Source organism: Cyprinodon tularosa, unplaced genomic scaffold, assembly GCF_016077235.1.
Source record: "Cyprinodon tularosa strain WSP-4 unplaced genomic scaffold, ASM1607723v1 ctg18, whole genome shotgun sequence".
Taxonomy (NCBI): domain Eukaryota; kingdom Metazoa; phylum Chordata; class Actinopteri; order Cyprinodontiformes; family Cyprinodontidae; genus Cyprinodon; species Cyprinodon tularosa.
In genome coordinates this window covers 1,855,233-1,868,500 of record NW_024038608.1, presented here as the reverse complement: position 1 = coordinate 1,868,500, position 13,268 = coordinate 1,855,233, and the positions used below count along the sequence as shown (strand labels likewise).

General features: G+C 40.2%; 1 protein-coding gene across 13 annotated transcripts in view; it reads left to right on the top strand.

Moving 5' to 3' along the window:
* The window catches only part of dmd (dystrophin), a 400,034-nt gene that overhangs the window by 253,806 nt on the left and 132,960 nt on the right, over positions 1–13,268 (top strand). For all 13 annotated transcript variants that reach the window (XM_038282138.1, XM_038282143.1, XM_038282134.1 and 10 more), the window contains 6 exons: positions 2,818–2,987; positions 5,086–5,209; positions 8,315–8,393; positions 9,084–9,196; positions 9,593–9,721; positions 12,824–13,016. In XM_038282138.1, the coding sequence (XP_038138066.1) occupies positions 2,818–2,987; positions 5,086–5,209; positions 8,315–8,393; positions 9,084–9,196; positions 9,593–9,721; positions 12,824–13,016 (808 nt within the window). The remainder of the gene's footprint in view (positions 1–2,817; positions 2,988–5,085; positions 5,210–8,314; positions 8,394–9,083; positions 9,197–9,592; positions 9,722–12,823; positions 13,017–13,268) is intronic.

Here is a 13,268-nt window from a genome sequence, read left to right as displayed (position 1 = left end):
GAGAGACTGAAAGTAGCTAACTGTGAATCTTCTGCTTCTGAATTTCTGATTGGCCGTTCATCAGTTTGGGCTGTTCACACAAGAAACCTACATGTCAGGTTCATTACTAGCAAATACCTCAATGCTTTTCCTTCTAAAAAAGGATGTATTTGAATTTTGGACACAGTCTATGTGTGTTCTGATAAGAATTTGCCTCTAAATTCAAAGTTGGGCAAAGAATTTATTGTTTTTAAGGGATATAGATACTTAACCTGACTCCGCCAGATGGATTTGCTCCGCATATCCACCTGGAAACCTTCCGTTTAAGTAATTTTGGGAAGGGGCGAAAATACTGGTTAGCTGATTGGCCTTTGTTGGTGATAGACGGGCCACTAAACCAATCAGATCAACGAAGCATATGACGTACTAAGAGAGCGACGACGAAGAGGAGCCAATTGATAGATCAAACTCTTGCCGAAACCAGTCGGGAGAAGAGCAAAAACATCTTTTCCTCTGAGAAAAGCCTCCAGAGCAGTGTTTTACTCTTCTTTCAGTGAAGAAATACTCTGTAATTCCGATAAAACTTGCTCGATAGCCACGCTAACGCTAGTTTCATCGGCTGAAGCCGCCATGTTCTTTAGACTGAACTGTCGCGCTTTTCGTTGCGTCACACCTTAACCCGCCTCAAAGCCAACGCTGATTGGACGTTCGTTTGGTGAACGGCTCCAAATTTTCTTCAGCGGAGAGTCTCCAGACTAATTGGCGAGTGAAATCTTGAAAGCTCGCGAGATCAGGATGGTCTCACATGGCTAATAGATACTAGTGAGAGCAGATTTTTTTTATTTAGCGCATTTTAGTAATGGAACAATTCAAAGTGAGCAGTTATTCGTCATTAAAAAAACAGTACGAAAAAAAAATTCATAGTAATAAGTAAATAACTGATAACTTTAATTAAAAATGTTTCAGTTTCAAACCAGTTGGTTTTCAACTTGGTTTAAAGTCACTTAGGTTTTTTTTGGGGAGTTTGTTCTAGATCAGGCATCCCCAAACTCCGTCCTCAAGGCCCCCTGTCCTCCAGGTTTTAGAGGTTTCTCTGCTTCAGCACAGCTGGTTATAATGATTGCAGTAGACCCAAAGCCTGTTAATCAGCTTTCAATTAAAATCAGCTGTGCTGGAGAGAGGAAACCTCTAAAACCTGCAGGACAGGGGGCCTTGAGGACCGACTTTGGGGATGCCTGATCTAGATTATTACAACTAAACACTGCTTCTCTTCTTTCGATCCAGCGTCTGTAGTAGACGTTAGAGGGCTGTGTTGGTGATCCGTTTGCAATAAGTAAGACCTTACAGTAGATAAGGGAAGCCAGTGGAAGAACTTTAGAACTAGGCTGATATGCTCCACTTTCTTAGTTTTAGTGAGGACGCTGGCAGCAGCACTGTGGATCAGCTGCAGCTGTCTGATCCACTTTGTAGGCAGACCTGTAGAGACACCAGTGCAGCAGTCAGTGCAAGTAAAAACAAAGGCATGGGATAGATTAGATCAACGGTTAGTCTTAATCGTAGAGTTGTTCTTTAGGTGATGGAGGCAGACTTTGTTGCTGTCTTAAAGAGCCTCTGAAGGTTCAGGTCTGAGTCAATGACTATACCAAGATTTACAGCCTGATTAGTGGTTTCTATCTAGATTAACAGAAGCTGTGGTCTAACACTCTTATTTTGGTCCAAGAATTTATGCTCACGATTCATTTTTGATTCAGCTGAAGAACCTTTAGCCACACCCATGTGTTCTATTTGTTCTCTGCATTTACTCAGTGCTGGAATGGAATAAGAGTTACCTGGTGACATTGTACCATATAGCTGTGTGTTATCTGCATAGTGATTATGTTTAATCTGAACTAGCATGTAGATATTGAATAGGGGCCCTACTATATACCCTTGGGGAATGCCAAATGTGATTTTTATGGTCTCTGATATAGTTACCTAATGAAATAAAAGGTCTCTGCTTCCAAAAAGCTGACCCAGTTTTCCAGGCTTTCTTGTAGATTGGTCAATTTTGCTTTCAAAAATAGCATAAGAGTGGTGAGACAGGGTAACATTAGTTATATTTGAAACTTCTACAACCTTTGTAATAATCAACTTCAAAATATGTCCCTGCTTGTGTTTTGCTGATGAGCAGTGAGTGTATGTAGAGGGTTTAAGTCTTCATAATCTTTAATTTGAACGTATTAAGTGGTAAAATGACACAACCATGATCATATTAGGAGAACAGACCTGAACAGCTAAGCTTACAAATGATGTCCTGATGCATTAGCACTGGGCTTTGGTCCCCATGAGGTCCATCGATCATCAGAAGGCGAGTGCTTTTACCAGAACAGGTCCTAGATAGGAAAGATTAACAAGTACCAACCACCTCTTTGTTCCCCCCACACACACACGCATACACACAGCCAGATCATAAACAAATCCATCCTTTGTTCCTGCACCTTCCATCCTTCCTTCACTTCATCGTTTACTCTTTTAATCACTTGTCCGTTATAATCAGTCAGACAATTACTATATTGACCTCTTCAGGTTGACTCCAGGTGCTGAACACCTTCGTTTCCATGGCAGCGGGGATATTCAAGTAATTGTACTCGATTTTAAAAGCTCGTTAGGCTGCTCCTGGCTGCAATAAACATGCCCATAAAAACAGGAAATACTGTGAATGTTCTGAATTAGAACTCGCTCACATCTTTATCTGGCCTTTTTTTTATCCCCTCTCACCTTCTGGTTCAAAGCTACCTGATGCAGAACATTCCTATCTATAGCGTTGGTTTCATCTAAAACAATAGTTTGGCTTTTCAGGTTTCCTCGGCTGTAAGCACAACCAAGCAGTCCGAGGTGACCCACTCTGTCTCGGCGACCGTTACCAAGGTGACCACGAGGGAGAAGGTGTCCGCTTTGCGGCATACTCGCGAGTCGCCACCGCCTCAGAAGAAGAGACAAGTGGTTGTGGATTCTGAGCTGAGGAAAAGGTGAGCGAGTGTCCAGATTTGTTATTTATTAGTTGATATAAGACCTGATCTAACCTCGGTGACATGTTCAGTTTTATGCACCCTTTCCTGCTGTCCTACCTCAGCAGGTAGGTAATAATACCGATTATGGTGAGGCCTGGTGCTCATATTAGCAATGGCAACTCTTAGAAAGTTTGCAGAGGTCAACTAGTGATTAGAAGCATCATATTTACTCTAGTTTTATGCTTTGGATCTAGACCTTAGATATATTTTGATTTGCAGCAACTACTCCATTGCTTACCCTTTAAACCAATTTGTTTTTCTCGCGTTCAGAGCTCAAACTTTGAAATATTTTATCAATATTTTATGTGGAAAAAAAAGATATAAGAAGACAAAATCTAACTTTTTGAATATAGAGAAAAGTAAGACATCATTTTATTCCAGGGGAAAGAAATCACCCCACTGTGACACAGGGTGGTGGGAGCATCATGCTGTGGGGATAGTTCTCTTGAGCAGGTGTAACATCTTGAGCAGATGTAACATGGATGGAGCTAAATATGCATGACTCTCCTAGATGATAAGCTATCTGACAGTACTTACTGTCGATCAATCAGGGATTGTCAATGTTGCATGAAGGAAACCGAGTTAAAGAAGGAAGATGGTTGTTTTATTCAAGCTCAAAAGGAACGATGAGATATAAAATAATTTCGGTAGACATGCCGAACTGCATGTGGACCAAAGTGGGGTAATAGACCTCGGAAATTGAGAATGAATACAGAGAGTGTAGATGTTTTAGAATCAGGATAAGGACAGGGTTTTTCATTTCGCTTATTTTCATTAAGCATAATCATCCCTAGAGGTTCCAGAACTCTGTGAATGGAGGCTTTTTATCACCTCGGTCAGTTTATCATGTAGCTCCCAGCATGTTCAGATGGTTTGATTAGTTTAACGAACAAGGTATTAGTAATTATCACATTTTATGTTTAGTCTACACATATAATGTTTAGACTGAAACACACTAACCTTCCTTCCTTCCTTCCTTCCTTATATCCGTCCGTCCGTCCTTCCGTCCTTCCTTCCTTCCTTCCTTCCATCCATCCATCCATCCATCCATCCTTCCATCCATCCATCCATCCTTCCATCCATCCATCCATCCATCCATCCATCCTTCCTTCCTTCCATCCATCCATCCATCCATCCTTCCTTCCTTCCTTCCTTCCTTCCTTCCATCCATCCTTCCATCCATCCATCCATCCATCCATCCATCCATCCATCCATCCATCCATCCATCCATCCATCCTTCCTTCCTTCCATCCATCCATCCATCCATCCATCCATCCATCCATCCATCCATCCATCCATCCTTCCTTCCTTCCTTCCTTCCTTCCTTCCTTCCATCCATCCATCCATCCATCCTTCCATCCATCCATCCATCCATCCATCCATCCATCCATCCATCCATCCATCCATCCATCCATCCTTCCTTCCTTCCATCCATCCATCCATCCATCCATCCATCCATCCATCCATCCATCCATCCATCCATCCTTCCATCCATCCATCCATCCATCCATCCATCCATCCATCCATCCATCCATCCATCCATCCATCCATCCTTCCTTCCTTCCTTCCTTCCTTCCTTCCTTCCTTCCTTCCTTCCTTCCATCCATCCATCCATCCATCCATCCATCCATCCATCCATCCATCCATCCATCCATCCATCCATCCATCCATCCATCCATCCATCCATCCTTCCTTCCTTCCTTCCTTCCTTCCTTCCTTCCTTCCTTCCTTCCTTCCTTCCTTCCTTCCTTCCATCCATCCATCCATCCATCCATCCATCCATCCATCCATCCATCCATCCATCCATCCATCCATCCATCCATCCATCCATCCATCCATCCATCCATCCATCCATCCATCCATCCATCCTTCCTTCCTTCCTTCCTTCCTTCCTTCCTTCCTTCCTTCCTTCCTTCCTTCCTTCCTTCCTTCCTTCCTTCCTTCCTTCCTTCCTTCCTTCCTTCCTTCCTTCCTTCCTTCCGGCAGTTCTTTGCTCCGCACCAATTAAAGCAGCATTCACAGCTAATTGAACATCTGTTCTCTCTGACCTCATCAGGTTTGACGTGGACTTCACAGAGGTCCACAGCTACATGACCCGTGGTGAGGCCATCCTGCAGAGCCCCGAGTTCTCTGTGTCAAGCAAAGATGGGAGCATTCGGGAGCTGCATGACAAAGTCCAGGTAAAACATAAAAAGAAAAGTGTTTAGGGCGGGTTGTTTGTGAGAATAATCCCCTACAGTGAGGGATTCTGCTGAGATCTGTGTGGCTGAATATCATTACTCAGCTGGGTGAGGAATACGTTTTACACTCAGCATCTCACTCAGCCGTTATACCTGGAAGGGCTGTTTGAGCTGTAGTCTTGAGACAACATCGATTTCTTAATCAAAGAATGTCAAACCTTTTCATAACTAGTGTTTTCTAGTTTGAGTAATTCGTGTCCATTATACCAGCAAATGAATAAATGAAATTCGATGTTGGATATTATTAAATCTACACTCCAGTGATGGTGAAAAGGTCTTAGATGGAATAAAATACACAATTACAGCTAAAGGTAAACGACAAAACCCAGTAAAAAGACGACCCTAATGACCAAACCTACTTTCACTGAAAGAAGGACCTTCCCTGGGGATTGTTTTTGTCTCATCCATGGAACCAAGGAGAGACATTCTTCATGGAAGCTCACAAACACTAGTTTTGTCACAAAGGGAGCCGGCACCTTTTTAATGAAATATTTTTGAAGACCTGTGTTCATTTTAGGAAAAGATGAAAAAATAAAAATAAAAAGTGTAGAAGATGTACAGTGATGTCAAGATTCATTATAAAAAGTAGAATTACCTTTTAAGGAGGACATATACTGTGGAAGTCTTCCCCAATGGAGGCTAAAGATCCTCAATGCAGCTGGTTTGGAGTTAGTTTATCAAATTTTGGACCTGCTTTACAAGAATCTTTTAATCGATTATCTTCTCTTTTTTGCCCCAATGAGCAGGTTTTCTTTTGTTAGGTTTTCACAATATACAAAATAATCATTCAGATTTTTTGGTGTCCCTATTTTAGATTATATAAAAAAACTGCAACTTTGATTTTTGATACAGAGTCTTTATAGTTTGCTCCACAAATCATCAACACAGCAGTTTCTTCTCCTAAACTACTTCCAACTTTCAAAACAGGCTGTTGAGTTTGAATCATTTACTTTAATATTTGGAACCAGTTATGTTGGCATAAACTGAAAAAGCTACAACAAAAAAAGCAGCGAGAGAAAGTTTTGACTAGAAATATTGACTGAATTCAGAGCTTTTAAGTTAGCTTTGTTACGATTTTATGTTCTTTTCTATTCTCAGCCAGCTGGGAATTTATATTTCTGATACTTTAAGATGTTTATTGCCCTCCCTGGTGGGGGGGTGTAATATCTTATTTAATCAGATATTACTTAGGCTGTTATATATTGTTTATGAACACACGCCCGTGTTAGAACAATAAATGAAAGAGTGATTCGAGCACTAATCATGGTCAAACTGAGAATTCTGCACATACATGGAATAAATTCACCACAACTTCTGTTCAAAATATAAGAGTTTATTAACAAAAAGCATTCAGCTCCAAGTCAAACATATTTCAGTTTAACACTCTCAACTAAGACTGGTAAAACTCTACTAAACTAAACTAAAATAAAATAAACTACTATGTTTGAAGAGGAAGGGGGAACATGGTTGAAAACCATATCACAGTTTAAGATGGATTTTGTGTTTGAAACCAAAGTTTATCTGGAAGAATTTGGGATATGATTAAATTAGCTTTTCACTAACTGTAATGTTTTCGGACCAATTCACAATGCAAATCAATGAGGTGAATAAAACATTATTTGGCCAAATAAGGTTTTATTAAATGATTTGCTTAATCAAGAACCAATAACCTTTAGTCAAATGATTCTTTACCCTCTTTGAAATAGCTAGCAGCGAATAGACATCAGGATTCCACTAAATGACTCTTGGTCATACTTGGTCATGAAAATGTAATAAGCATAAAAGGAACACATGAACACTAATGTTATATCAGTGTTTAGACCCTTCAGTGAAATAAAACTTGTCCAAGATTCAGCAACAGCTCAACACATATTCCTGTAGCATAGCGTAGCATGCTGTCCATCCTGTTAGCTTGCAGGCTTCTCATCCAGTCTGGCTCTATAAGTTCTGAAACTCAAGAGAAATATGTTGCAAAAGGTCTGTTTTGCAGCAGTTTGGTTCTGAAAGGTTCTGACCTATCTTTGATAATTCTGGAGATCTGGGCTCCCCCTGGGCCTTGGATCTCCATCTTGCCAGAGATCCTGCCGAAGCCGACCCCGGCTTCATGGGCAAGAGAGCAGGAAAAAGAGAAGGAATATGGTTTATTCTGTGGTTTCTCTGTCCTCACATAGAGGGGCTGGCAAGTCACACCTCTGTGGGACGTCCTGCGGAGGAGTTGGCTGAAAACGGGGGGTTGGAGAGATCTTATAGCTGGTTATTCACCAAACTTTTGTTTCCTTCTCTGGTCATCATTTCAAGATGAAATATGGACACTGGTTCCCAATGTCCAAAAACCATGATCATTGCATATGGTACGTTGTACTTGTGACTGTGTGTAATGACAGTAAAAAAGCTGGGGAAAAAAAGAATATATATATATATATATATATATATATATATATATATATATATATATATATATATATATATATATATATATATATATATATATATATATATATAGTCATTCTTGAGACATGAAAATCAGTCACAATGAGGTTTATAATATCTACAGCAGACCTATAGATTGTACTAAAAAGCAACAATAATTATTTCAAATATACTTTTTATTTTCAGTTTAAGGAAATATTTTATTAAATAGGACGTAAGAGTATTAAAAACAGTCAGTTACCTTTACTTCAGCTGTGAGTGCTTGAGATGTTGGTTTTTTTTGTAGAAATGTGGATCTTTCAGATTTATGTGAGAAATACCTTTCTTCATGTTCCACACTTTGTGACATGAAGTGTTTGGTGCTCGTCCTGACTACAACACTGCTGTTGAATGTAGAGAGAAAAAAAATACCTATACTGCTCTACTTTGTTTTCCAGACCAAACACTGACGTTTGTCACGTAACGGGAAAAACGTCAAAGAGTTGAAGCGATCATTTGAGTCACTAATTACAGAAGCTGCTCTGAGGTTAAACTGTCGATCTCTCTGTCAGTGAGCTTCTCCATGCTGCTCCGTTGTTCAGCTTCTCTATTCTTCTGCTTCCCCCTTTCCCACAGGCCATAGACAGAGAGCGGCCAGAGAAGTACAGAAAGCTACAGGAGGCGACGCGCACGGCGCAGACGCTCGTCGAGCAGGGTACTCGCACTCTCACACACTGGCATGCACACCCTGTCTGTCCCCATGGCAACGCCTCCACCTGTCCCACCCTCTCTGCTTGTCTCCATAGAAACACCGATGGAGAAGCACGCAGAGAGAGAGAGGACAGAGATGTCTTTTTTTGTGTCCTCACCTCTGTCCTTGTGTAATTGTTGGCATCCCTGAAAGCAGGGAAGCTCAATTTGTACCCGTCTCTCATTCCTACCTTCTGCCAGACAAAACTGAACACTTTTAGAGGTCTTCCCCTAGCTATTTTCCTCACCAACAAACACATCTAAAACAAACAGAACAATAATAGAATTTAAACATCTCTTAAAATATGTTAAAGCGGCATTTAATAAACCGTTTTGTTTGAGTGTTTGGAGACAGATCCCAAAAACTTTCTCTTTGATATGCTTTTGCATACTTGTTGGTAGTACATTCTATATGATTTGAGCTTAGGAACTAAATGCTGCTTCTCCATGTTTGGTTCTAGTTCTGGGGATTCATTAATGCCTAATTTTGAATATTTGTTTTTTGTGACACTCTTGGTCCTCCATACTTATTGCCAACACTTAATAGAACCACTGGAGTTTATCTTTGGTGGAATTACTTTTTTACAAATGACTCTTTTTGATCAAATTGTTGCTGTTGTCGGCTAACACTCTTATTCTCTCCAATTGTCTGCAGAGGGGAGCCGTGCAGATGACATCGCACAGGCTGCAGATCAGCTCAACCAGCGCTGGGCAGGATTCTGTGTCCTGCTGTCGGACCGTCTGACCTGGCTGGCTTACCAAACAAAGGTGCTTCCTACTGGTTCTGCAAACCAGGAGTTTGATAAAACGTTTGACATTCAAATAATGGAGGTCTATGGTGTCCGAGACAGAAAGGTCCATAAAAGGCCACAAAAAACGTGTCAATATTCCTCCATACTGCTCGTCCAATGTATTCCAAGTGTCCTGAGTGGGTAGCATCCAGAATTTACTCGAAACGAAGTCATTTAGAAGGTTTTTAGAGCATAAACAGTAGTGTATAGGATTTCCTGAAGCCTAATCTGGACGCATCAGCATTCTGAGGCCTCAGAATGCCGATGCGTCCAGATTAGGTTACCTTACATAGATGAACTAACATGAATTCAAACTGTACTAAACATTTGAAATAAAGTGGATGTAGAAGTAAATTGTGTTTTTGTGCTGCAGGTGCTGGCCTTCTACAGTTTGTACGAGCAGTGTGAGCAGGCGGTGGACACCAGTGAGAACTGGCTCAAAGTCCAGGCACCTCCAGCGTCGGACCCAGAACCTCTCAAAGTACAACTAGACAGATGTCGGGTGAGTGAGGCTAAAGGAGTCCTGACTCTATCTATAAGGCTCTCATAGGTGCTTTACACGTTTTTGTTTTTGTTTCACGCTCCTTGTCACAGCTTTATTCTGTAAGTACTTCTATTAATACTACTTGCTAGAGAGCTTCAGTACACATAAACCCCGATTAGTTTAGCTTTACTTTAGTTCCAGCTTGTAGTGAGGTGGAGGGGTGGGGCTAAAATAAATTTTTTTGATATTTTTCATTTATTTTATTTTATTTTTTCAATGTATGTGAATAGGATTTAATGGAAGGTAAAATATGCAAGTTTTTTTTAACCGTTTTTACAGGTACAAATCTGTAAAGCATTTTATGCATTTGTATTTTGAACTTGAACTATTTGTAAATTTCATATCATACTACTAGCCAGGGTGCCATTCCGAACTTAGTCCAGCCCACAATGTTTGAGGTCAGGAAGTTCGGTCTGGCATTGCTCAATAGTAGCGCGAGTATGCTAGCACAATATCTGGTGGGCCAATCAAATTGTCAGGGCGGGCTTTATACGATGATGGACAGATGATCAACAGTAACGTAATCAACCACGTGACCAAAGCGCGCTTGGGCGACAACAATAATGGCTGCCGCTGGAGAGTTGAGGTGAGTAGATTCTGCTATTAGGTCTGTTCTAGAAGATATCGACAGCAAATTAATTTTAAAAGGGGAACAGAGAAACGCGATCAAGTCTCATCTTCTTATTCTAGGCGTGCAACTGCACGCTTTGATTTTTGTTGACAACAACTATGCCTCGCTTAACATACGTCACGCACTCCGTTGCTCTTATTGGTTGTAGGTCTATCCAATTGAGTGCAGAGGCATTTTTTTTCCTGGTTCGTTCGAAACAAGCCCCATAATCACAGCTCTATGGAGCAGTATCAGACTCATATTCTGACTAGAATTGAGTAGGACTACGTCAGGCTATCATACTACACCATAAGAGAGAGAAATTCCAAAAAAGAAAGTAAAAAAAAAACAATCCACTGGACTTTTTTTCAAGTTTGAAGACGTTTCGCTCCACATCCATGAATCTTTTTCAATTCAAAATGTCAGGAATAGCGTTGAGTTCGAGGTTTTATACAGTAGCTCATCAAAACCTTGTTTTTGTTCTGAAAACATGCAAATTGAAACGGACGAAGGGGTCCACCCCTTTTGAATGGGGGTCGTTTGGCTTCTGTTAGACTTAGACAGATTTATTTTGGCATTTTGTATACATTAGTGTTTACAAAAAGAAATTTCATTTAAAACAGCTCTAGAAATTTTTTTTTTTTTTTAAGTGGAGCCTTGAAAACAGTAAAATTTGAATTTTGTTAGCCTGTTAGCCTGCATTGCTCCATACCCTTCTTAGTCTCTGAAACGGGGATCGTTCAATGCATGTAGAGATAGAAAGGATCAATGTTTTTCTTTTGCTCTGATTTTATCTCTTTTTTTTGTCAAAATGGAGATAAACCTTAATAATGTTCTATATCCTGCTTTTTTTAAAGTGCAGCCTTGAAAACAGTAAAATTTGAATTTTATTAGCCTGCATTGCTCCCCATCTAAGTCTCTAAAAGGGGGGTCGTTAAAGGGAATTGTTGGCCTGGCTGAATAGGCGAGGTCTTCTGCTCTCCTGTACAGGGGTTGGGGCTGCGGTCATAGCAGGAAGGGATCAAATCAATTGTTGTATTGTAGGTTTTTAAAAGCTGAAATCTTAGTCCACCCCCTCTGTCAGTAGCCCATCAAAACCTCTGTCGGTTTTGATGGGCTACTGTATAAAACCTTAAACTCAATGCTATTCATTCGACATTTTCAATTTAAAAATCTTCCTGGATGGGAAGAGAAACGTCTTCAAACGTGGAAACAAAGTGGATTGTTTTTAACTTTCTTTTTTTGGAAGGATTATGAGCTGGATGACTTAGAATCTTCACCACCAAGAGGAAGAAATATATTTATAAACAACATACAATCGCTTTCCTTTTAATTCCCCTATTTAAATGTTTTCTGAGCCGATGATACTGATCATTGCAGTTTTACAAGAGCAACTGATGTTGATTCTTACTTAATAGATTTCCGCTTCTCAGGGGTTCACGGTTGTCGTCACCTGCTGTTCCAAAGCACAGAGAAGCTCCGTTGCCCTGTTGGAAGACATTAAAGAGGAGTTCTGACTTTGTTGAGCTCTGCTCTTAACCCCATGTGGGTTTATTGATCAGGGTTCTCTTGCAGTGTCGGAAAATGTCATCCTGCAGTACTCCACAGTCTTGGCTTTTCTTATCTAATGTATTGGCCGATCAAAACCTCAAACGGTAACATTAAGATAGTTTATTGCCTCTTCTTAAACTTTATAACCAAGTTGTTCTTCTAATGCAGGGGTCTTGTAACTTTAGGGCCACTACAATGGCTTTTAATGGTGCCTGAAAATGGTAAAGGAACCATGTAATGCTTTTGAGCCTTAATATACTAATAAAATTAATATATTTTATATATATTATAAAATATAATGATTGCAATTTAATTTTATAATAAAATTTGGGGGGGGGGGTTCTATATTTTATGCAGGGCGGTTAGTCATATGTCAGCTTGTACACCTAAATTTGGCCAATCATCAGTCATAGCATCTTCATTCATATGTCACAGCTAATATATGCAGAGTAGTAAGGAATCAGGATTAATGGGCACTTAATGTCAAATCTGAAAGCCATTTTATGCAGATTTTTTTAATTTTTTTTATGTAGTGTTTTTAAATGCATACAAAAGGTATTCCAAGTTACTAGCTTGAACATTTTGCACTGCAGGCTTTTAAAATGCTCCAAAATCTCCGTGTCAAATAAACTCATATGCTACCCTATAGAATTCTATATCAAACTTTTTATAAATGGGTTACCTTCATATTCTGCCCAACCTGTGGCTGTTCCCTTGGTGGTTCTATTGGCCTTTTCTAACATAATCTAAAAGCTAGAGAGTTTAAGCAAGAATGGAGGCTAGATGAAGGCACAAACGATGTATAGATTTGGAGAGTTTGCTGCTCGCCTATTTCTCGCCAAACTGAATGATGTTGGATTAGGGTTCAAATTTGTTCCTTTACTCTGTTGTAATAACAGGAGGAGGTGGCTCGCCTTTCCTCCCTGCAGCCCCAGGTGGAGCTCCTTGAAAAGCGTTTGAAGGAATTGAAAGATGAAAAGGAAGGAGAGGAGGACCCTTCTGCCTTTTTGGATGCTGACATCTCTGCATTCAAAGAACACTACCATAAGGTTTTGGAGGACCTGCGGGCCAGAGAGAGGCTACTACAGCTGGGTGAGAGCATTGACATAACTGCAACTTTTCAAACTCAACAGCTAATCACTAGTTTAGATTCCTTCACTAATGTCCTACTTAGCTTAAATATGTTAGCATATTTTGAAGACATTGCTCCCTGATGGGGTTTCACCACTTGTATCCAATGCATCACACACACGACTGCTTCTGCCTTCTCACATTTGGATCAGTTCCTGTGCTCTCATGTCAACTTTTGTCACTTTGAAGGACAAAGAAATCCTCCTATGATTC